At 42.7% G+C, this 25085-nt stretch overlaps 3 protein-coding genes across 3 annotated transcripts in view; 1 reads left to right on the forward strand and 2 right to left on the reverse strand.

Moving 5' to 3' along the window:
* NT5DC3 (5'-nucleotidase domain containing 3) overlaps nucleotides 1-13289 on the reverse strand; it is a 63176-nt gene extending 49887 nt beyond the window's left edge. The window contains exon 1 of the mRNA XM_050748477.1: nucleotides 13066-13289. Within this exon, the coding sequence (XP_050604434.1) occupies nucleotides 13066-13267 (202 nt within the window). The 5' untranslated portion in view covers nucleotides 13268-13289. The remainder of the gene's footprint in view (nucleotides 1-13065) is intronic.
* Nucleotides 1-25085, forward strand: part of HSP90B1 (heat shock protein 90 beta family member 1) — a 188839-nt gene that overhangs the window by 69543 nt on the left and 94211 nt on the right. The window lies entirely within an intron of this gene.
* Nucleotides 15817-25085, reverse strand: part of LOC126930894 (putative tetratricopeptide repeat protein 41) — a 73427-nt gene continuing 64158 nt past the window's right edge. The window contains exons 14-15 of the mRNA XM_050748451.1: nucleotides 16578-16707; nucleotides 15817-16486 (exon numbers count right to left, since the gene is read on the reverse strand). Coding sequence (XP_050604408.1) covers nucleotides 15823-16486; nucleotides 16578-16707 — 794 coding nt within the window. The 3' untranslated portion in view covers nucleotides 15817-15822. The remainder of the gene's footprint in view (nucleotides 16487-16577; nucleotides 16708-25085) is intronic.

The following is a 25085-nucleotide window of genomic DNA, read 5'->3' on the forward strand; positions in this document are numbered from 1 at the left end:
AGGTGGAGGTTGCAGTGAGCCATGATTGCACCATTGCACTTCAGCCTGGGAGACAGAGTCTCAAAAAATAAATTAATTAAATGAATCAATAAATACATATCTTACAATTCTCTGGGTTTTAATTTCCAATACAATCACTGTCAATATAATAGCAGAATACATTCTTCAAAAGTCTACTTGAGACTAATGTATAAACAGAAACTAGGATCTTCAGTAATTTAAAGTGTATAAAAGAATACTGAGGGCAAAATGTTTGAAAGGTCTGCTACCTAGCTAAGGATTAATATTCACTAGTAGTGCTTCTCAAGTCGATTTTTCTGCTCAAATGAGAACAAAATATTACAATCTACGCAGAGAGTTGCATCTCTAAACACAAATTAAAATTATATTCAGGTTTATACAACAGTATCTTATCAATTCACTTGGCATGAAACATTTCCTCAAAGCCCTAGTAAAATGAAAAAGAGTTACTCAAACCAAGGACCAATCCTTTAAAGTATAAAAATTTCCTATAAAACCCAGTTTGATCCATCAGCTAGCCTCTCTTTCTCTCTGCACTCTCCTAGCTATAACATGTAGTATTTGACTTTTAAAAAATAATAGAATTCTATCATTGTCTTCTAAGTACTTATTTGCAAAGAAGATTTTTTTAAAGCTTTTGTTTTCCTTCTCTAAAATTACATCATGTCAATACAAGAAGGACAAAGTCAGGATTTGGCTGGCCACAAACTGAACATGAATTAACTCTTAAAGTTACAGAAGTACAGTGTTTGTTCACCAAGGAAGAGCCAGTTGCTTCCCTCCACCACGAACCAGTCAGACCACAGGTCGGGAACAAATGGTTCACTTTCAAAGGGATAGTGACAAACTAGAGTGAAATCAAAGTTGAGCTTCCAAAATGATCAAATCAAAGGCGAGTTGCAGTGATGATGCATGATCACCATCTTCATATTTAAGCAACTATCATATGGAAGGAGAATCAGAAGTACTCTCTGTGACTCAGCCATCCAAAATAAAATGGGCAGCCTTGTGATCACACAAGCTCAAGCAGATGCCAGATGGCCACTAATAAAGTCTATGGAAAAAGGGATTTCTTCTTCCAGCAGAGGACTGAACTCTATGACCTCCAGAGGCCCCTCCACTTGCCAGAATCTTAGGTTTTCCTATTTTAGGCATTTGTTTCCTATCTGAAAATGTGAAAATTATGATGTGGCACGTTTCTCCCTTAAAACTTTTTACTACTTTCTTGTATGGCCACAGGATCAACATCATACACCTAAACTATGGGGAAGACTTTTAAAGAATGTATCCTGCTATTTCTAACACATAAAGAAAAGTAAAGATAATACAAAGAACACCCACATCCCTACCATCCAAGTGGGATATAAAATCCCTTCCACCCGCATCTGCAGGCTCCTCCTGCCTCTCACATAACCACTACCCAGATTTTGGTGTTTACCACTCTCTTGCTTTTTTTTATCTTTTTTTTTTTTTGGAGACGGAGTCTCACTCTGTTGCCCAGGCTGGAGTGTAGTGGCATGATCTCAGCTCACTGCAACACCCCGCCACCCGGGTTCAAGTGATCCTCCTGCCTCAGCCCCCCGAGTAGCTGGGATTACAGGTATGCCCCACCATGCTCGGCTAATTTTTGTATTTTTAGTAGAGACGGGGTTTCACCATGCTGGCCAGGCTGGTCTTCAACTCCTGGCCTCAAGTGATCCACCCACCTCAGCCTTCCAAACTGCTGGGATTACAAGCGTGAGCCACCGCACCCGGCCTCTCCTGCATTTCTCTAGACTTTTACCACAAAATGTGTGTCCCTACAAGTAATCTATAGTATTTTTATGTGTTTTTAAAACCTTTTATAATTGGTAGATGTCTGCAACTTGCTTTTTTCTTTTTACTCAAAATTATTCTTGTGAGAGTCACCCATGTAGGTATATTTCTGTAGTTCTAGTTCAGCAGATAACACATGTTTTCTATAAAGGGCCAGTTAAAATATTTGGGGATCTGCATATAGTCTCTGTTGCAACTGCTCACCTCTGACATCCAGGAGAACCAGAAACAAATGGGTGTGGCTATATTCCAATAAAACTTAATATACAAAAAGAGACATCAGGCTACAACTGGCCCATGAACTGTGGTTTGCAACCTTTCTTACAGTTAATAGTATGTATTTCCCTTTAACATCATTTCAATATTTGTCTGATATTAATAACTTGCTGGTTTTCTTTGGTTACCATTTACCCAAGATATCTTTTCCCATTCTATTAAAAACTCAGCCTTTCTACATCTTTGTTTTGGAGTACATCTCTTATCAACAGCATCCAGCTGGACTGTTTCTTGTATCTGATCTGACAATCTGTCTTTTAATCTGAGTTTATCATGATAATTAATATATTTAAAATTATTTTCCCCATCACATTCTATACTATTTCTTGCTTTTTCTGTGTCTTTTACCTTCTCTCCTACCCACTTTTGGATTGATTTCAACATTGTCAATATTTGTTTAGATTTATTCACATGTCTACCAATTTCTTTTTTCTCCATTTTCACTTGCATCTAAGACCTTTGGAAAATTTTTTTTTCCTGACACATATACATCCTTTAGAAGTTCCTTTAGTGAGTTCCTTGATGGTAAAGCTCTTAGCTTTTAATTTAAAAAAAAAGTGTCTTCACATTCTTTCTTAAATGATGATTGAACTAGACATACAATTCTAAATTAACATTTTTCTGTCAGACTTTGAAGTGATCTACTGTCTTGAAGGGTCTGCTATCACTGTTCAAAAGTCTATCAGTCTCCCAGTCCTTCGTGGTAATAATACCATCAATAATTGTGGTTGACATTTACAAGGGACTTACTATGCAACAGGCACTATTTTAATAACTCTACATACATTAACTCATTTAAACCTACCAATCCTCAGAGACAGGTATTATTGTTAACCCCCTTTTACATATAAGGAAACTGAGACACATAGACACATCATTTGCCCGAGGTCACATGGCTTATAAATGATGAAGTTAGGATTTGATCCCACGTATGCTTGCTCCATGGTCTATATTCTTTTTTTTTTTTTTTTTTTTTTTTTTTTTTTTTTTGAGACGGAGTCTCACTCTGTCGCCCAGGCTGGAGTGCAGTGGCTGATTCTGCTGGTTCTCCCTTATGGTGGCTTATTTGTGTATTCTTAAATTTTGGATTGTAAGCTCAGATCTAATCTTGAGAATCCTGGGAGGCCTGGGCTTAAGGTCTATTTATCCAGAGAGTTTGCATTGACTTCTACCAGGAGTTCCAGATCACTATCACTCAGTTTCTCAGTTGGATTTGTGATATGGTTTGGCTCTGTGTCCCCACCCAAATCTCACCTTGAATTGTAATCCCCATAACCCCCATGTGTCAAGGGCAGGAAGAGGTAACTGAATCATGGAGGCAGCTTCCCCCATGCTGTTCTTGTGATAATGAGCGAACCTCAAGAGATCTGATGGTTTTACAGGCATCTGGCATTTCCCCTGCTGGCACTCATTCTCTCCTGATGCCCTGTGAAGAGGTGCCTTCTGCCACAATTCTAAGTTTCCCAAGGCCTCCCCAGCCATGCTGAACTGTGAGTCAATTAAACCACTTTTCTTTATAAATTACCCAGTCTTGGGTATTTCTTCATAGCAATGTAAGATTGGACTCATACAGATTGTCAGACAATATAAGAACAATAAATTCAAACCCAAATCCATGTGAGGACAACCCTATGATTACAAGGTCATGGGAGACTTCCAAAACCTGCCCTCGAACACACAGAAAACATATTTAGAGCAAAGACTAAAACAGACAAGTTTCTCTATTGTCTCCCTGCATGGAAGGAAGCACTCCATGGCCACCAGGTTTACAGGAGAGTCTCCGTCTGACAGACAGACAGAGAGAGAGAGCGCGCGTGTGCGCGTGCCCAATGCCTAGTCTTCCCTCCCAGCAGGCAACAGATGTTCCCAGAATGGTCATACTTTCAAGGCTGGTCATCATTCTGGTTTCAGCTTCCTCTTCTTTTTTTTTTTTTTTTTTTTTGGAGACAGAATCCCAATCTGTTACTCAGGCTGGAGTACAGTGGTGTGATCTCAGCTCACTGCAACCTTCACCTCGTGGGTTCAAGCCAATTATCATGCCTCGGCATTCCAAGTGGCTGGGATTATAGGCTCATGCCACCTCACCCAGCCAATTTTTGTATTTTTAGTAGAGACAGGGTTTCACCATGTTGCCCAGGCTGGTCTCAAACTCCTGTCCCCAAGTGATATGCCCACCTCAGCTTCCCAAAGCTCTGGGATGACAGGCCTGAGCCATCACACCTGGCCTCGGCTTCCTCTTCATTGTTAGTCCTTGAGATTTCTCCAGTTTCTCAGAGTTCAGTTACGACTTCAAGAGAAGGTCCTTTGTATTTTTTTCAGCATGTGGGTATTCTATACAAAAAGGTTTTTAGACTACCTAGTCTGCCAGATTTCTGAAAGCCAAAGTACAAAAGAACTCTTGAAGGTTAGGGGATATCTGTTTCCACATGTCTTTAAGAGTTCAATAAAAGATTGGTTTCTAAACCCAGTCTGTAAAAATGTAGATTCCTGAGCCTTACCTCCATATTTTAGGAATTAGAATCTCCAGGGTTAGAGCCTCAGAATTTCCATTTTTAAACAAGCTTCCCAGGTGATTCCGATGTGCCAGTTTGAACACTACTGAATTTTTTAATTTGACTTACCTTCAAAAGATAGCAAAAAAAAAAAAAAAAGTATTTAATTTCCTTTTCACTTCCTCTTTACCCTACCCAGAATTTATACCCTAATGAAATGGGAAAACGAACTCTAGATTTCAACTGGTAGATCAGTCAGCCACCTCCATGACAGTTACAGAAAACCGTTAACACTCAGCAGCAAAAGTCAGGCCAAAAAATATCATTATTCCAGGCAGGCTTCTTGACCCCAGCAGCAAATTTAAATCTAGAAAACAGTCTCCATGCTGAGTCTGCCTCCATAAGGATCATTGAGCATAACAGCTCAATCCTTCAAACTTTCCTAAAGAGTAACAGAAGAACTAAATGAGCACTGGGTCACCAGAAGACACTAAGATGCCCCTGGAATCCCCTGAAATTATACACAAAATCATTTGTGTGTGCTCAAGTATTATATATAATAGTGCAAATGTGTCATTTTATAAAGACAAAACAGCTTTCTCCAGATTCTGGGAGGGTCCTATGACTCCATTACTCTATATCCCTGCTGCATAGAAAAAACACATTTCTGGTTGTATAAGGAAGCATCTTTCAGTATTATTAACATATGTTCTTATTAGGCATAGTATTATAACTTCCCAAGTATATTCCGTAGAGCCTCAAAATAGAGTTATCACCTCAAAAAGGGGCCTCTGCAAATTTACTTGGGAAGCACTAAACCTACTTCCCCCCGTCATTCATTTTGGAGATTCATTCATTTTAAAGGCTCTGACTCACTGGCTCCAAAGCTAGCTCTGAAAAGCCCAGCTACAAAGAAGCTTCTTTAACGTGTATTTTCTACATCTCTTTAACTACATCTCTCAAAAGACTGTGAAACAGTCTGAGAAATAATTGGTTTAATTTTAAAATTATCTCAAGAGTGTCTTTAACCCAATGCAGTTCCTTGAGGAATTTATGCTTACTATTTACTGTATTTAATATTATATATTATATAGAATGATTATTATCCTTGTGTCTTATGCTTATTTTATACATGCTAAGTTACATCATCGTGTAGACACAGTCCTCACTGAATACAGTACATAATTTTTGACTGGTTAGTAAATGGTCTCCACCCAGAACTTTGAATAAATCTTTCAACACCCTATAAAAGCTTCTAACTAATCCTCATACTTCTTTCCACAACTTAATACAGTCTATAACCCCAGCCAAGTAGTGAAACGTTATAAATAAACCAGGCTCCAAGATTAATTCTAATGAAAAAAAAAAAAAATCCGTGCGACTAACAAAACATAAGGTTGGAGCGACCCATCTTAGAGGAGTACGAAGGCTTCCATTCTGTACCTAACAGGACAGGCCAAGTATCTGACGAGCACACCTGGAAGGCCAGAGCTTGAGTTCAAAGAAGACACATGCAACATAAAAGCACAACAGACAAGAAGAGATCACACACAAGTATATCCAGCCCTTTCAATTATAATCACACAAAGATTTCTTAGAATCATTTTAGAATGAGGATTCTCAACCTTGGCACTACCAACATTTGAGGCCAGATAATTCTGTTATGGGATATTGCCCTGTGCACTGTAGGATGTTTAGCAGCAACCCTGGCCTCTAGAGGCCAGCAGCACCCCTTTTCCCCCAAGTTGTGACAAAAAGGTCTCCAGGCATTGCCAAATATCCCTTTGGGGACAAAACTGCCCCCTCCAACTCCCATTGAGAACCACTGCTCTAGGGGGAAACTGCAGCAGCTGACGTTTTTGCTAGAGGTTTAAACCAGTATTTCTTTTCCTAAAAATATAAAGAAGCCGTTTTTTTTTTTTTTTTTTTGAGTTGAGTTTGATACAGGATGCATAAACATTCACACGTCCAAAAATCCCAAGTTAAAAAAGGAAAAAAGGAAAACATACCAAGTGAGGGACTTTCTACAAAGTATGTAATCAGTACTCCTCAAAACTGTCAAGGTCATCAAAAACAGGGAAAAGTCTGAGAAACTGTTATAGCCTAAAGAAGCCGAACAGACATGACAACTAAATGTAGTGTGCTATCCTGGATGGCATCCTGGAAGAAAAAAAGGAGGGTAGGTAAATACTAAGGAAATCTGATTAACTACGAATAACATATCAGTATTGGTTCATTAATTTGGACAAATATAGTAATGTGAGAGATTAATAAGAGAAATGGCTGTAGGGCTTATAGACACTATGTAATTTTTCTGTAAATCTAAAGCTGATCTAAAAAATAAAGTTTTTAAAAAAACTTTTTAATTAAAATGACAAGAAGGATGTAAGAGAAAGGGTAAAACAAAGCTTTAAAAAGCATTCTTCCCCTGTGCAGGCTTCACTCTGGGAGCCCTTCAAAGGGAAGACACCTGAACAGATTATTTGGATGAAGGAAAGAGATCAAGTGGCCAGACAGAAAGTGAGAAAATAAAATTATTTTGTCCTCTTGCAACTGGCGGTGGGGAGATCTATATGTTTTAAATGAATTCATCAGTATTTCTTCTGACTGCACCTTCCTAAAAGACACAGCTCAAGGGTCAGCCTCAGAGACACATTTCCTGCATCCCTGAGCCCCTGGGCCTCGTTGCTTGTCTCCCCGGAGGTAAACTGTCATTCATCTGTTTACCAGAATCCCCATCCATGCAACACTGGTCCCCAGCTCTCCACAGGCAATAACTCAGCCACTGCTGAACCCTCCCTATCAGACTCATCCGACTGTGAACCAGCAGCCGTCAAACTCACTGCTGGGTGCTTAATAAATGCTTGTTGGATGAACTCAAGCTAGGTACATAAATTCACACAGACTTCAAAAAGAGGGGAGAAGGAATGGTGCAGTCCTGAACAAGACAAAGAAGAAAAAGCCTCATGAATGCCCCCACATTCTCAGGGGTAATAGGGACCACATGCATTTGTGCTGCGGGCATGAAGAGGAGATAGGGTCCGCCGAATCCTGTACCTCTAACACTTGAATACTTCTAACACTGAAAAAGACTTAGATGTTATTCAGTGCAGTGGCCTCATTTTATAGAGACAGAAACCAAAGCCAGGAGGGATTAGGTGACTTGCTCAAGGCCACAAAGCTAGTGATGGCACTGCCCTAATCACAAGGAGACCCAGACTCTAGAGCTAAATAACCCACCTCCACCTCTTACTAAATGTGCTAAGGCTGACAATTATTTCATAATTAATAATAGCTGCTATCCACTGAGATTCTGCTGGGTGCCAAGCACACACTAAAAATCTCCACATTAATTCCATATTGCAATGGAGGAAACTAAGGTCAGAGAGGAAAGTAACATGGCTGTCACACACCAAAGTCCAAACTCTGGTCCCATGATGTATTAGTCCATTTTCACCTGCTGATAATGACATACTCGAGACTGGGAAGAAAAAGAGGTTTAATTGGACTTACAGTTCCACATGGCTGGGGAGGCCTCAGAACCATGGCAGGAGGTGAAAGACACTTCCTACATAGCGGCAGCCAACAGAAAAATGAAGCAGCAGCAAAAGTGGAAACCCCTGATAAACCTATCAGATCTCATGAGACTTATTTACTATCATGAGAATAGCATGGGAAAGACCAGCCCCCATGATTCGATTACCTCCCCCTGGGTTCCTCCCACAACACGTGGGAAATCTGGGAGAAGCCATTCAAGTTGAGATTTTGGTAGGGACACAGTCAAACCATATCATTCCGCTCTTGTCCCTCCAATCTCATGTCCTCACATTTCAAAACCAATCATGCCTTCTCAACAGTACCCCAAAGTCTTAACTCATTTCAGCACTAACCCAAAAGTCCACAGTCCAAAGTCTCATCTGAGACAAGATAAGTCCCTTCCGCCTATGAACCTGTAAAATTAAAAGCAAGCTGGTTACTTCCTAGATACAATGGGAGTACAGGTATTGGGTAAATACAGCCATTCCAAATGGGAGAAATTGGCCAAAACAAAGGGGTTACGGGCCCCATGCATGTCCAAAAGTCAGCCAGGCAGTCAAATTTTAAAGTTCCAAAATGATCTCCTTTGACTCCAGGTCTCTACAAGGACTACATTTAGTTGTAATGTCTGTTCGGCTTCTTTAGACTAAAACAGTTTCTCAGACTCTTCCCTGTTTTTGATGACCTACAGTTTTGAGAAGTACTGGTTATATACTTTGTCAAAGTCCCTCAACTGGAATGTTTTCCTTTTTCAACTTGGGATTTTTGCACATGTGAATGTTTATGCATCCTGTATCAGCGTGACATCTAGGTCACACTGATGCAAGAGGTGGGTTCCCACGGTCTTGGGCAGCTTTGCCCCTGTGGCTTTGCAGGGTACAGACTCCCTCCCAGCTGCTTTCACTGACTGGCGTCGAGTGTCTGTGGCTTCTCCAGGTGCACAGTGCAAGCTGTCGGTGGATCTACTATTCTGGGGTCTGGAGGAGAGTGGCCCTCTTCTCACAGCTCCACTAGGCAGTGCCCCAGTAGGGACTCTGTGTGGGGGCTCCCACCCCACATTTCCTTTCCGCAATGCCCTAGCAGAGGTTCTACATGAGGGCCCCATCCCTGCAGCAAACTTCTGCCTGGGCATCCAGGTGTTTCCATACATCTTCTGAAATCTAGGCAGAGGTTCCCAAACTCAATTCTTGACTTCTTTGCACCTGTAGGCTCAACACAATCTGGAAGCTGCCAAGGCTTGGAGCTTCCACCCTCTAAAGCCACAGCCCAAGCTCTACCTTGGCCTCTTTCAGCCAAACCTGAAACGGCTGGGACACAAGGCACACAGCATGGAGACCCTGGGCCCGGGCCCACTAAACCACTTTTCCCTCCTGGGCCTCCAGGCATGTAATGGGAGAGACTGCCATGAAGGTCTCTGACATGGCCTAGAGACATTTTCCCCACAGTCTTGGGAATCAACATTAGGCTCTTTGCTACTTATGCAAATTTCTGCAGGTAGCTTGAAGTTCCCCTCAAAAAATGGGTTTTTCTTTTCTACTGCATCGTCAGACTGCAAATTTTCAGAGCTTTGATGCTCTGTTTCCCCTTTAAAACTGAATGCCTTTAATAGCACCCAAGTCACTTCTTGAATGCTTTGCTGCTTAGAAATGTAAAGTTCCACAAATCTCCAGGGTGGGGCAAAATGCTGCCAATCTCTTTGCTAAAACATAACAAAAGTTACCTTTGCTCCAGTTCCCAACAAGTTCCTCATCTGCATCTGAGACCTCAGCCTGGACCTTATTGTTCATATCACTATCAGTATTTTTGTCAAAGCCATTCAACAAGTCTCTAGGAGGCTCCAAACTTTTCCCCATTTTCTTGTCTTCTGAGTCCTCCAAACTGTTCCAACCTCTGCCTGTTACCCAGTTCCAAAGTCGCTTCACCATTTTCAGGTGTCTTTTCAGCAACACCCCACTCTACTGCTACCAATTTACTGTATTAGTCCATTTTCAAGCTGCTAATAAAGACATACACCTGGGACTGGGAAGAAAAAGAGGTTTACTTGGACTTACAGTTCCACATGGCTGGGGAGGCCTCAGAATCATGGCAGGAGGTGAAAGACACTTCTTACATGGCGGCAGCAAGAGAAAAATGAGGAAGAAGTAAAAGCAGAAACCCCTGATAAAACCATCAGATCTCATGAGACTTAGCACTATCATGAGAATAGCACAGGAAAAATGGTCCGCCATAATTTAATTACCTCCCCCTGGGTCCTTCCCACAATACGTGGGAATTCTGGGAGATACAATTCAAATTGAGATCTTGGTGGGGACACAGCCAAACCATATCACATGGTGATCTTCCCCATCCCATGCTTCGGCTGTCTCATGCGCCAGGCACTGTCCTAAACGCCTTTCATGGATGGACTCATCCATTCCTCACCTGAACCCTAATGATGCTAGTGCTACCTGCAGCCCCATTTTACAGATGAAGAAACTCAAGCCTATTTTGACCTCTCAGTTCTCACAGGCAGCAAGCAACAAACCTTATCCGTAAATCAGGATGGCAAAAATTTTGCCTGCAGTATCTTATAAAACTAAACATGCAATTACTGTTTGACCCAGCAATTGTACTCTCGGGCATTTAGAGAAATGAAAATGTATGTTCACACAAAAACCTGTACACAAATGTTTACAACATCTTTATTTGTAATAGCCAAAGACTGGGAGCAACCCAAATGTCCTTTGAACTATGGGTAAATGGTTCAATGTAGTTAATCTGTGGTTAAACAAAGGGTTAAACTGTGTTATGTCCACACCATGAAATCACAGCAAAAAGGAATGTACTGTTGATATAGTACACATAACACTTGATAAAACCCCAGGAAATTATACTTGGTGAAAAAAACAACTCCAAAAGGTTACATTGTGTACGACTCCATCAGTATAACATTTTTGAAATGACAACATTTTAGAAATGGAGAATAGTGCTCCAGGGATTGCGGACAAGGGAGAGCATGATGGGGGGAGGTGGGTGGGGCTATAAAGACAGAATGAGGGAATCCTTATGATGAACTGTTCAGTCCCTTGATTGGTGGTGGATATATGAACCTACATGTGAGAAAACTGTACAGAAATACATTCGTGCTCTCATGCATGTGCACACACACAAGTATAAATAAAATGAGGACACTCTGATCTGTGGCCTGTATCAATATATACTGTTGTGATAATGTATTACTGTTTTGCAAAATGTTACCACTGGGAGAAACTGGATAAAGTGTATGCTGGATCTCCCTCCATTAGTCCTTTTCTGTTTATTATTTACACAGGGTTTGGCTCTGCCACCCAGGCTGGAGTGCAGTGTTGCAATCTCAACTCACTGCAGTCTCAACCTTCCAGGCTCAAGCAGTCCTCCCCAACTCAGCCTCCCAAGTAGCTGGGACTACAGGTGTGAGTCACCACGCCTTCCTAAATTTTGCATTTTTTGTAGAGACTGTGTTTTCCTTTGTTGCCCAGGTTGGTCCTGTGCTCAAGAGATCTGCCTGCTTCAGCCTCCCAAAGTGCTGGGATTACAGGCGTGAGCTCACACCTGGCCCCTGTATTAATTCTTAAATTGCATGTAAATATACAATTATCTCAATAAGAATTGCAAGTTAAAAAAAACTTGCCTGCACAAAAGCTGGGCTAGATAATCTTCTATATTTTTTTCATCGCTTAAGACCTGCAAAATTCCCAATGTCTCCAAAGCCAGTCTTCTTTCCACTACACCACACAACAGCTTCAAAAGCCAAAGCAAAATTAACTCTTGGCAAAGGGAAACGAAGTCAATAAGCCACCATTTCACAGAATTCTGCATTGCTAGTCATTTTACGTCCCCTCTGAAAATTACTAATTAGCTTTTTTCATTAAACTGACTTCTGGCCAAAAAATGGAAAATCTGATTCTATAAAACGTTCTTGTTCACCCAATAATCTCTCCCTATCTCTATGTGCCACCTCCACAATAAGAAGTAACCAGTATACAAACTTCGATTCTGAATCCTCCTTGGAAGCAACAGCGACAATGGATTATTGGTTTCCAAATGGTCAGCGGAGCACAAGAAACAGGACAGTGGGTCAGGAGCTGAGACAGACCCTAAATTCAGGCGTCACCTTGGCCAGGTCACTTAAACCTGAATCTCGCCTTTCCCATCTATAGAATGAGGATGTGGAACCTCCTTCGTAGACTACTGGAACAATTTAGAGATAATCCACGTGCCTGGCACTAGTATTCATTAGTTCATTAGTAGTAACAACTGAGTCAAGCTCATTTTATGCACACCTGGCCATGAAGTTCCCATTCAAGGCCTTAGAATCCCCACCTCACCGAGGTTAATGGATAATCCAGAACCTTCCCCACCTGGACCTCTCCTCTTTCAAACACCGCACAGCTCAGCTCATCTCCTCTCCAACCCCACCACCACCCCCACCAAAAGGAAAACAGACCAGCCTCGGGATCGGCCACCTGCTCAGCAGCCCCGCTCCTGGGCATGTCTGCGCCAGCCCGAGTCGGCTGTTACTATTATTACTACTGATGAATAACAACACCTAACGGTGCGTGGGAGTGGCCGACTCCCAAGGGAGATGTGCGGAACTCCAGCTCCGCGCAGCCCAAAGCCCCTTAGATGCAGATTTCGGGCTAAAAATCCTAAGAATATATACAACAGCTTTCCCGGCAGGGGAAAGGCGCGAGTTGTGAAGTTTCTAGAGTGCATTTTTCCGCGTTTCCCCGAGTCGCTTCGCAGGGGCGATGCTGCCTGCGGCTGAGGGTGTGGGCACCGGGGTTCGCGACTGGAGGCCCTGGAGGTCCGCAGCTAGGCTGGACCGGGTCCCAGGGCGCCCGCTTCCCAGCTGAGCGCGCAGGAGGGGCCCCGGACGCCCTGGCGGGGTCGCCACCTTACTCACCTTCAGTGCTTCTCTTCGCCTCCCGGTAGCGCTCCCACAGGTAGCGCTTCATGTCCGGGGCGGTCCCCGGTGCGGCGCACAAGGGCCGGGCGGGGCCCACACACGGCCGCCCCCGAGCCGCGGTCCCGCAGCCACCCCGCAGAGTCGCTGCTGTCGCCGCCCTCGCTCCGGCCCCGCGGGCCACCACCGCCGCCGCTGCCATGGTCCTGCCTGCTGCCTACTTCCTGCTGCCGACGCCACCGCCGCTGCCGCCGCCGCCGCCACCGCCACCGCGCCGCTCTGCGACTGCTGCCGCCCGGCCCAAGATCTACCCGCGCTCTGCCCTGCAGGCGGGCAGCTCCTGCGTCGGAACACGTGGCGGCGCAGGCCCGCCCCCCAGCCGCTGTGGGGCGGGAAGTGGGCGGGGGAGGGGGCGGGGCCGGATGGGGGCGGGGTCTGTCGGGGAGTGGGTGGGGAGGGGCGGGGCCGAGGGCCTCACGCCCAGCCTGCTGAGGTCAATTTCAGAGTGGCGCGAGGGTGGCCGTGTGGTGGCGCGCAGGCCACTTGGGATGGAATGATGAGGTACGACCCCGGCGCCGCCCGCCCAGCTCCGCCGCACCTTCCCCCTGCCTTCTGGGTCTGACCCCCAGCTCTGGCCGCACAGACAGCGCCCCTCCCACCCCAGCTGCCCTGGCCCTGGCCCCAGAAAGTGACCTCTCTCCGCATTAATGGCCTCTGGCAGTCTAATTAATGGCAGTCTGGACCTCCCCTGGATCGTGGGGCCCCTCTGGGACGTCCCGGATCCCCAGCTTATATTTATCCAGGACCTGTGAGTGGGTAGCTGGGCCGAGGCTCCACTCGTGGGCTGATGTCGGCTGGAGATTCCCAGCCCCTTGATACCTCAGTAAATTTGAAGGGCACTACCATTACACAGCCTGGAAGGCCAATGCCCCACCCTAGATTTCCGCCTGGCAACAGAGCTCCTCGGAACACGGTCACCCAGCTCATGCCCCTGCCCACGCTAACGGCTCGGTGTACAGGTCTTCTCTTACACCTGCTAGGCTGCGCCCGTCCTGTGCCTGTGGTTCCACTAAAGCCAAATGAACAGTAACTTCCTTGTCTGGGGGCAATTCTGTGTGGACTGAGTCAGACACAGCTTCTGCAGGAAAGACTAATGTGGCCCAGCCAGAACCCTACTGAAAATCGCTGGAAGGCAAGGACTTCCCAAGCTGTGCAGGTGGAGTAGGCGGAATAGGCGTCAAGGCTGGCACTCTGCCAAGGAGACCATACTGGCTTGTGTGAAATGGGTGGAGCACAGTTTAAGACAAATAACCCAAGGCATTAGTGTATGCTCCAGTTGTGGGATGGAGGGGTCTGGAGGTGTTTCATGGAAAAAGGTGGCATCTGGGTTAAACCACCATTTATTGAAGGCTTGCTGTGTGCAGTATCTCATGCAATCCTCTCAGTAATCCTGAAAAGCAGACTTCATAATTTCTCCAGTTTTACAATATAGTCATCCCTCTGTACCTGCCGGGAATTGGTTCCAGAACACCTGCCCCATACATACGTAACAAAATAGGCGATGCTCAAGTCCTTTATATAAAATGGCTAGTATTTGCATACACACATACTTCTATATATTTTAAACCATCTTGATTACTTTTTTAAAAAAAAAAAACAGAGTCTTTCTCTGTCAGCCAGGCTGGAGTGCAGTGGTATGATCGCAGTGCACTGCAGCCTCGACCTTCTGTGCTTAAGCAATCCTCCCACCTCAGCCTCCTGAGTAGCTGACATTACAGGCGTGAACCACCACAACCAGCTAATTTTTGTATTTTTTCGTAGAGATAGGGTCTCACCATGTTGCCTAGGCTGGTCTCAAACTCCTGGACTCAAGCAATCCGCCCACCTTGGCTTCCCAAAGTGCTGGGATTACAGGTGCAAGCCAATGCACCAGGCCTCAATTACTTTTCATACCTAATACAATGTAAATGCTCTGTAAATAGTTGTGATACTGCATTTTCTATTTGTATTACTTTTCATTGTTGATTTTTTTTTCTAATATTTTTATCCATGGTTGATTGAATCCACGAATGCAAACCTGCAGACACAGAGGGCTGACAGTAATGAAACCGAGGCCAAGAAAGATGAGATAACTTTCCTAAAACCACACAACTGAACCCATTCTTCCATTTGGCTTCCTAACATATAGTATGTAGGATTTAGGCGGGTGATAGGGAAGAAAGTAGCCAATAAGTAATCCTTAACAGCTAATGGTTAATGTTTTACGAATCACTGATAAAATGAGACAATAAAATGTTTAAAACAGATATGATATCAAATATACGAGCTCTGGTACTTTAAATTCACTTTATGATTTTAGTTACATGCCAAATTATATATTTTTTACTTCGTGTATCATAAAAAGAGTTGGTGATAGCAATTGTAAATTTTGTTCATGTGGAAAATTAATTCACAAATTCAAAATAAACTATAGCAATGCAAAAATAATACAATTAGAATTTTAATAACATTGCTTCTGTATACTTTTGGATATGGAACACTATGAGATCAAATTGCTCTACCTACCATAGAAATGTGAATCACCTAAAAATTGTTCTCCTTAAGTAAAATGAGTTACAATGTTTAAGTGCCTAAATAATCATATTTCCAGACCTTGGTTATTATCATCCTGTGTATTTTAGAAGAAAATATCCAATAAAAGAGTTCTAATTAAAGACAAGTGGAAACAACAGATGCCAAAAAGCCCATGATACATTTTTATTCTTTATTAATATCATCTGAGGTCTTCAACAGTTTTGTTTCAGTGTGAAATCTTCTCTGCAAAAAAGACTTCTGAGGTATCGAAATATAATCTGGGCTATGAAAAAGCCACTTTTCTGATATGAGCTCATATTCCCAAGGGTTTTTTGTGCTAAGAGGCCGTGGCAGGGAATGGTGGTAATTGGCGGTGATTTCGCCTTCTCCACTCTCACTTTTAGCTAACAAAATTCTTTGCCTTGAAAGCTTTATTAAACCATTCATTTTACCCAAAGATAAAATGTTAGAGGAATAATCTTTCTTTTTGTTTGATGCTTCCTTTCCTGAGCCATTCCATATTTCAGCATGATTTTGTGTCTTCCGTTGTATCTTTTCCTCAGCAGATATGCAAATAATGGGTTTCTTTTTCCCTTTTCCAGCAGCACATTTTGATTTATCTGAAATTGTCTGAGGTGCCAAGTCCATTCTTCTAGCCCTGTGTAATTTATCTGCATTCATGCACATTGCAGAGCTCACTGTATTAGAACTCTGAGCACTGTGATAGTTTAATTTAAGCAAGTGCTCCCATAATGAGAAGCCGTTCCTAGAACCCTCAGAATGTTGCTGGCTCATACCTTGAGGCCAACATCTCCGGCTCCGGATCCACTCAATTTCTCTCAGAAGGCTGCAAAAGATCAAAAGTTGTCAAGAGGTCATATATATAACATGAATAACCAGAAGCATATTTCTGTTTGGAACATGAAATAGAAACTCACTGCAGGATTCCATGGATTGATGAATGAGAAGATCCCAGGTGGATCACCCTTAAATCAAGTGATCTGTACAAATAGCCTACTGCCTCAATCATGACGTGATGACAAGAGTCACTTGCCAATAACTGACCTGCTAGATATTTGAAAATAAGAATATTAGACTTTTTATTACTGCTGGCTTCACACATTTAAAAGAGAAGGATAACAAACATTTATAAAAAGTGGCATTGGAACATGACTTATTTGTAATATTCTGCCAAAAATATTTAACCTGAGTCTAATCATAAAGAAACAATCAGGCTGGACGCAGTGGCTCATGCCAGTAATCCATTCACTTTGGAAGGCTGAGACATGTAGACTACTGGAGCCCAGGAGTTCAAGACCAACCTGGGCAACATGGCAAAACTCCATCTCTACAAAAAATACAAAAATTAGCTGAGCATGGTAGCGCATGACTATAGTCCTAGCTACTTGGGAGACAGGTGGGAGGATCGCTTGAGACCAGGAGGCAGAAGTTGCAGTGAGCCAAGACTGTGCCACTGCATTCCAGCCTGGACAACAGAGTAAGACCTTGTCTCAAAAAAATAGAAAGAAAGAAAGAATCAGACAGATACAAATTGAAGGACATTGGGATAGGGATGGGAGGGTGGAACCTGACTTCAACTCTTCAAAATAGTCAATGTCATAATGACAAAACAAAGGTACTTAAATCTAGACTAAAAGAGACAAATGCAATGCAAGATCATCAATAAGTTAACAGCTATAGAGGACATTACTAGATACTTGGGGAGATTTGAATATGAACTATAGTTAGATAATAGTCTTAGGCAATAGTTAAATTTCCTGGGTTTGATTATTGTGGTTATATGGGGGAATGTCCTTGTACTCAGAAGACATATGCTGAAGTATGGTATTTAGACATAAAAGTGTCATGTTTGCAACTAACTTTCAAATGGTTCAGAAAAAAATACATGTATGTATGTGTCTGTGCCTGTATATGAAAGAACACAGATGTGGCAAAATATTAACAACTGGTGGGCCAGGTGCGGTGGGTGGCTCATGTCTGTAACCCCAGCCCTCTGGGAGGCTGAGGAGGTAGGATTGCTTGAGTCCAGCAGTTTGAGACCAGCCTGGGCAACATAGGGAGACTCTGTCTCTATACAAAATAATAATAACAATTTAAAAAAACAATTGATGAATATAGGTGAAGGTTATATGATCTTTCACTATACTATTCTTGAAATTTCTCTGAAGGTTTGAAATTTTTCAAAATAAAAAAATTGAGAAAAAAGTTTTCCAACTGCCACAGTCAATGAATTGAATTCTCGACCTGGTGCAGTGGCGCGCGCCTATAATCCCAGCACTTTGGGAGGCTGAGGCGGGCAGATCACTTGAGGTCAGGAATTCAAGACCAGCCTGGCCAACATGGCAAAACCCTGTCTCTACTAAAAACACAAAAATTAGCTGGGCGTGGTGGCATGCACCTGTAATCCCAACTACTTGGGAGGCTGAGGCAGGAGAATCGCTTGAATCTGGGAGGCGGAGGTTGCAGTGAGCTGAGATTGTGCCACTGCGCTCCAGCCTGGGCGACAGAATGAGATTCCATCTTCAACACAATAATAATAATAATAAAATTGAATTCTCTAAAATTTGTTAAAATAAAAACAATCCATTTTACAATCTAACTTGGAGATGGTACTTATTTATTCATTTTACCCATTTACAAGACTACTCTTAAGGGGCTGGACTTACACCATTGATTGTAAACATAACGTAAGGCTGGTATGTGTAAGGCACTGATTTAGAAATGTGATAAAGAGACTGCTGCCTATGTAAAGGCTAAAAACACTGACAGATGACCCAGTCCCTGTTCCTGTGTTAACAACAATAACAGCAAATATATATAATTACCATCTGTCAGGACTGTGTAAGCATATAAGGTATAGATTATCATCACCTGTCCACCTGGTTCAAAAATGAAAATTTACCAATCTGTAAAGTGAAAAGTGTCTTTCCCTTCTCTGTCCCCATCTGTGCAGTCTTCTAAAATGGAACCAATGACGTTAGTTTCTAATGTGTCCTTCCAGAGAATTTTTAGTGCATGTTTCATTTTACTTGTCTTTTAAAGATAAGCATGCTGGATGAGGTTAAGGAACTTATTCTAGTTCATGGAAGAACAGTCCTGGGTCAGCCTCATCCTGAAGTCCATGCCCTGCACTGCTACACTAGGCTGCCTCCTCCCCATTGTGGATTGTGCTCCTGAATATCAGCTGTGGCTTCTGCTCGCAGACATGTTCTCTCTCTGTGGCTTTGCTTCATGGATCAGACCCTGTATCTCACATGCCTGCAGCTTTCTCTGGAAATTCTATAGGAAATTTCAGCTGCTGTCTCTGCTTAGCGATCTGGGACTATGTTTCTTCTTTTTGAACTATTTTCACGACTCCCTGTGATGTTCCCAGGTGCCTCAGTCTAGCTCAACAGAAGACATTTGTGAATTACCCTGTTCTTGATGACCAAGTTGCATTGGCCTTAAAAGGAAAAGTGGAGAAAAATAGAAACTGGATGTGTCACGTGGTGGCAAACACAGAACCCATTCTCAGAGATACTCTAGGCACCAATAACCAGATTCATAGGTGTGACTGACTCTCTTCATTCTGCCCAAGTCCCCTGAAGAGAATCTGATTTGCTATGGGATTGAGATTTTCATGCAGACAAGTTTCTGGTGCCCTTTGCATACACTACTTCATGCCCTTGCTACCCACCTCCCTCTTGGCCACACACAACTCCTCAGGCCCCTTTTCCCTGGTGACCCATTCTAGACCTGACCTATAGCTTTGACCTCAGAACTTTCTTGGATGCAATCTGACTCAGGCAGCAAGCAAGCCAGGGAAAAGACATTCTTGCCTCATCCCCACCCCCAGTTTATCCCATTTTTCTTGGAGCTGGTAGCAGTTGGGTCAACCCAGTCAGTCCTCCCAACCCAGAAAAGAGGAAAGACCAGAATCGGTGAATTTAAATTGGAGAGATGTCACTGAACCTCTTCCCACCTCAAACCTTTGCCCTGGATGGGGAGGGAACCTAACATTTAATTTTGTACTCTATTGGCTGTTTTGCATACATTATATCATTAAATCTTCACAATTACCCTATAGGTAGACTATATTATAACCTCTTGATTGGTAAGAAAATTGAGACTCAGAGAGGTTATGTCCACAAGCCAAGAAAATAGCAGAACTGGGATTCCAACTCAGGTCCCTAGGATCCAGGACCACAACTTCTAGAATTGAGAAAAGAGAACACTATTCTTCCTGTTTTGTTGGTTCCAGGGAAGATTTTCCATAAAAATACATCTAGAAAAAAAGCATCAGTTACCTTTTCTATGTTGTACTTCTGGACAGAGCCACACCCATCTTATTTCCAGTGGAATGTGAATTGGGGGTGGGGATGGGGGGAAGGTCCCATGAACACTCTTACTAATTTGTTCTCAGATTTTAAGTAGTAAGTTTTCCTAGTCTCCCCACTTTATTTTCAGTGCTTAACATTAAAAAGATGGTGGAATATTTATTATTTCCTTAGAAAAACAAAACAAGATATTTCATCCAAAGATAGTCCTCTATCCTATTAAGTACTCTCCTAAAGCACAATTTTTCCTAATTTTTATTCTACTGAAATTAAAATTAAGTCCTGTTCCTCTTGCTTCATATAATACCTGCTGTCACCTAACAAATGGATTTTTGCAATGCCAGTCCAGTGCGAGAGATGTTTACTTTTTCCTGGGCCGACAGCAACAGTCCAGGCAGTTGTCTCCAGGTGACAGTGAAATCTCTCCAGTGTTGACAGAGGTCACAGGAAGTTTCCCTGAATGAATAACTCAGTGGATGAACCACCCCGGGAGGGATAGTTCATTACTGGGCAGCATCCACTGAGTTATTCTGTGCCAGGAGTGAATGAGATTAAGAAGTGAGGACAATCAGAGCCCATAGTCTCTGTCTACATTCTAGAAGATGGGCTGCAATTGCAAAGAGGAAGGAAGGTTTGGCACTGTCTAAAGGCTCTTCGTTGAACGTTTCTTTTTGTTTGATAATTAGGCTGTGTCTAAAGTTTCTTTGTCCAAAATCCTCAAGTTTGAGAAACTAAGTGTGTTTGCTCATTCTCTTTTCCTTTTTTAATCTGCAAACTTAACCTAGAAGTGTTTGCTTATTCTTTCCATAAATGTGTGTATCTATAAACAGGTTAGGGAGAAAGCTGTGTGTCATTGTCCCAAAAAAGTAAAAGGTTGCTATTGGATGTCTCCATGGGCCCTCAATTTCTGATACAAAGAAAACAATAAGAGAGGTTAAGGAGTCCTTTCCCCCACCCCTCTCTACTGAAACCATGGCCTAGTCTGGCTCAAAAGGACCTGGTTGCAGATGGCAAGTAGCATCCTCTATTGTCTTCCCCCAGTTCTGCATGAACCCAAAGCACCAATTAAAGGAGATGGGCCTGTGCAGAAGCCCCAACTTTAAGCAGAGGGAACAGATTGTTCTCTCTTAAACAGGCTTTTGACTCTACCACCAAAATTGAACATTACCTGTGACCTCTGTGTTGCTAAACACAGTGGTCTGTTCTCAATCTGCTGGTCAGTTCTCAACACTCTCCTCTCTTGGCTTCAATGATCTGACTGCTTCTCGACCTGCCTCTGGAGCCATTCTTCATCTTTTACTACAGCCCATTCCTCTTCTCATCCCTTAAATGCTGGCATTCTTCCAAGTTCTACCTCTGGCCATTGTCTTGTCCTACATTCTTCTTGCTTCTTTCAACCATTCTACTGAGTTGAGCCAGCAAGTGTACACTAAGGACTCCCAAATGTTTTCTCTGGCTCAGTCTTCAAGCTCTTAAGCACCAGACTCATATGTCCTACTGCCTACTGAATGTCTCTACTTGGATAGAAAATTCAAACTCAACAGGCCCCAAATTAGCTCACTGTGGCTCCCACCCCACCCTACCAAACTATGCTCCCTCTCTTGCAATGCCAACAGCATCATGCACCCAGGTGCACTGACCTACGATATAGTCATAAACTGGGAAATGCTTTTGGCTTTCTCTCACCTCCCACATCTAGTCAAGCACCGAGCCTGTTGGATTTACCTACTAAGTCTCAAATCTGACACTTTCTCTCCATTTCTACCATCCCCTCTTAGTTTACCAATTCCATCCCCCATTTGGTCACAAGATTGTTGTATCCTAAACACAAACTTACTCATGCCCCTTAATGCTAGAAATCCTACAGCAGCTGCCCTGTCAAGCCCTTGAGCCTGGTAAACCTTGCTGATTCCTCCAGCATCATTCCCCAACTCTCCCCATTCCAGAGTTTCAAACCACCCAAGTTCTCCATTCCTTGACATTGTTCATGCTGATCCTCCTTACCTAAAATGCTCCTCATGAACTTCTTCACCAGGCACCTGTCAGAACTCAGCCCAAGCCACTGTCTCTGGAAAGTCTTCTTTCTTGCCTGTTTTCTGTGGGTCCCTGTGCCCTCTCCAGTGTCTGTCACAGTACATAACACATTGGATTGCACTTCTCTTCATGTGCTTGTCACCCCAACGAGACCACAAACTGCTAGAGCTCACAAACAGTGGGAAGGGCTTGGGACTTGGGGTCAGAGAAACGGATGCTAAGTCTTAGGTCAACATACTAGCTGTGCCTGGTCTTTGTGAACCTCGATGATTATAATATCTAATCCATAGAATTATCTGGTCAAATGTACTGGGGCAGGTCATGTGTTACATCTGCTATTCCCTCAGCTTTAAAATTAGTTCAGTGACCTTTAGAGCCCTTTCCAGGTTTAAAAGTTTTCTAAGTTTATGAAGCCTACTTGACATTTTTTTTGCAGCCAATAGGGTTTACGCATATATAAACTATTAAAGATGATTAAGCCTACACAAATGAAAAGTAAGTTCTGTTAACACACACAAACTGGCTTGCTGGATTAACCAGGGTTCTCCATTTCTTCTATAAAACATACTCCCCAATGTCCAGGTAACACTAAATGCCTGCAGCTAGCAGGCTCATCTCTACTTTGCTGGCATACTTCTGTTCCCAACAGTTGGGTTCTGGCATACCCCAGAGTCAACTGAGTATGTCAATCTAATTAGGTAATTTAACAGACTGCAATGCAGATTAATAAGATATGAGTATGAGAGAAAAAGGAGTTGTTTTCTCTGAAAACCAGACTGAATTCTTGGGAAAGGCTCAATATCCTGAGCTGCTAAGAAAAATAAGTCCAAATTATGAGCAGACAAGACAACTACAAAAGATTGAGGGAGAAAAAGGTGGCAACTTAGAAGGATACTGCACACAGACTGCATCACAATTGTTGTCACCCTTCAGAAACCAAAACTAGAAATGGAGGGTGATGCATTTTGAGAAGATGACATCTAATTCCAATCAGAGGACCCATTAAAGAGAGAGAAAGAGAAAGAGAGAGAGAGAGAGATTTTAATTATACATTTAAAAGTCTGGAGAAAGAATGGATTTATATTTAAGTTAAAATTAAAATGTAAGGTTTGTCTGTATCATTTATCTGACTTGGATTAAGAGACCAACTGCTGTAGTTGAAGAGGTTCTGGCTGAGCTGGGAATTTTAAAATGAAACAAAGAGAAGAGACTGAGAGGGAATTTAAAAATGAAACAAAGAGAAGGCACTGACTCTCAGAGGGGCTGAGAGTCACCCACTAGACACTAGAGCCTTTGTTTAATTTCTTCCTTCTAAATTTGACTAAGATGGTTGGCATTTCTTTTAAAAAGAATCCCAGGCAGAGAGAAGTAACATAATGTTCATCTACCACACTTCATCCAAAACAAACAGTTCAGTACAGAACACTCAGCTTGATATAATGGAACATGAAAAAGCCACATTTCTGTCCTTTTCTCCCACTTATATGGTGTCTCAATAGCCAAATGTAAAACACTCATCAAAGGAGAGCAATACGATTGCTCTGTGTTGGAGGCAGCTTAGAGCATTAATCACAAAAATCTTCATTTTATAGTTAGGGTTCCTACTAAAATCTCTAGAATTAACAGTCTTATTAGGTTAATGTTTGTACTTGAAACTGGATTTGTCACCCTCTCACAAATCTGTCATTTTAATATGTGCTTACTGTAATCTCATATATAAGAATGTGATTTTATAATTAAAATCTTAATTATCAAAAATTGCTGGAAGCCCACTATTTTCATACCCCCTGGAAGATTACACTGTGTTATACATGTTGATCAAATGTAATAATACAGCCTGGTCACATAGCGAGACCTCATTTCTACAAAAAATGTTTTAAAAATAGTCAGGCATAGTGGCGCATGCCTACAGCCCTAGCTACTTGGGAGGCTGAGACCAGAGAATAACTTGAGCCTAGAAGTTTGAGATGACAGTGAACTATGATCATGCCACTGCACTCCAGAGCCTATGTGATAGGGACTGTCTCAAAAAAAAAAAAAGTAAAATAATAAAAGATCAAGAAAGGTGTCTCGACATTCAAGCTAGCAATTATCATTAATCTGAACTCTAAAATGAAATCTGAAAAGTCAACTAAAGATCATTGTTTTCCATAGATAAAAGCACAATTGGGTTGTTCTTTCAATACTGTTAGCCTGGAGCAGAGCCATCATTTCCGTTGGATAACCCAAGACAAATTACCCAGAAAGAACCTGCCTATCCACTTCTCAGCCTACCTACAGTGACAAAGCACCCATCTACATACAGCTAGGGCTGTTTCTGATGTTTTGAAGACGCAAAGAATACATGATAAGGCCTCTGCCCTCAGGAGTTCACAATCTGTTTGAGAGGTTAAAATATGCACCTCAGAGAGGAAGAGAAAATGTGTGTCACAAACACGTCCTTTGTGCTCTTTCATGGATTCTGGATCCACAAAATGATCTTAGAATATAATATTAGAAAGCTCTTGTGAAGATTATGCTAGAGGTAAGGCTCTAGGTTCCTCACACTTACCTACTTTGCAAAAATCCTGTACTGGCTTTCAGTTGCTCTTATGGTAACACCCCAGATCTTTGACTGGGTCTGAGAGGCCTGCGACCCACCCCCCGGCATCTCTCTAACATCCTCCTCAAGCACCTCCTTCTCCACATTGCTCTCTGCACTCTGGGACCTTAAAACTCCCCCCAGCCTCGAAAATTCCGTTCCTACTGCCTAGATGACTCTTCTCCTCCCTCTCTCCCACTACTAGTGAGCCACCTCTCATCCTGCAGATCCAATTTCAGCATCACTTCCTGAGATGCATCCCCAACCCACGTCCTTCCATCTGACAGATCAAGGTCACCTGTTAGTACTTGTATTTTCCCATGATAGCACTTTCCCCAACTATAGTTAAGCCATTGTGCATTTAGTTGTCTAACTGCTGTCTCCATGGTAACGCTTTGCACAATTGCAGTTAAATTGTGTATTTAAGTTGTCGACAGCCTTCTCCCCCAGTGTGAGCTCAGGGAAGGCAGCGTTGGTCTCTATGGGTCTGATTC

This window comes from Macaca thibetana, chromosome 11 (assembly GCF_024542745.1).
Source record: "Macaca thibetana thibetana isolate TM-01 chromosome 11, ASM2454274v1, whole genome shotgun sequence".
Taxonomy (NCBI): Eukaryota; Metazoa; Chordata; class Mammalia; order Primates; family Cercopithecidae; genus Macaca; species Macaca thibetana.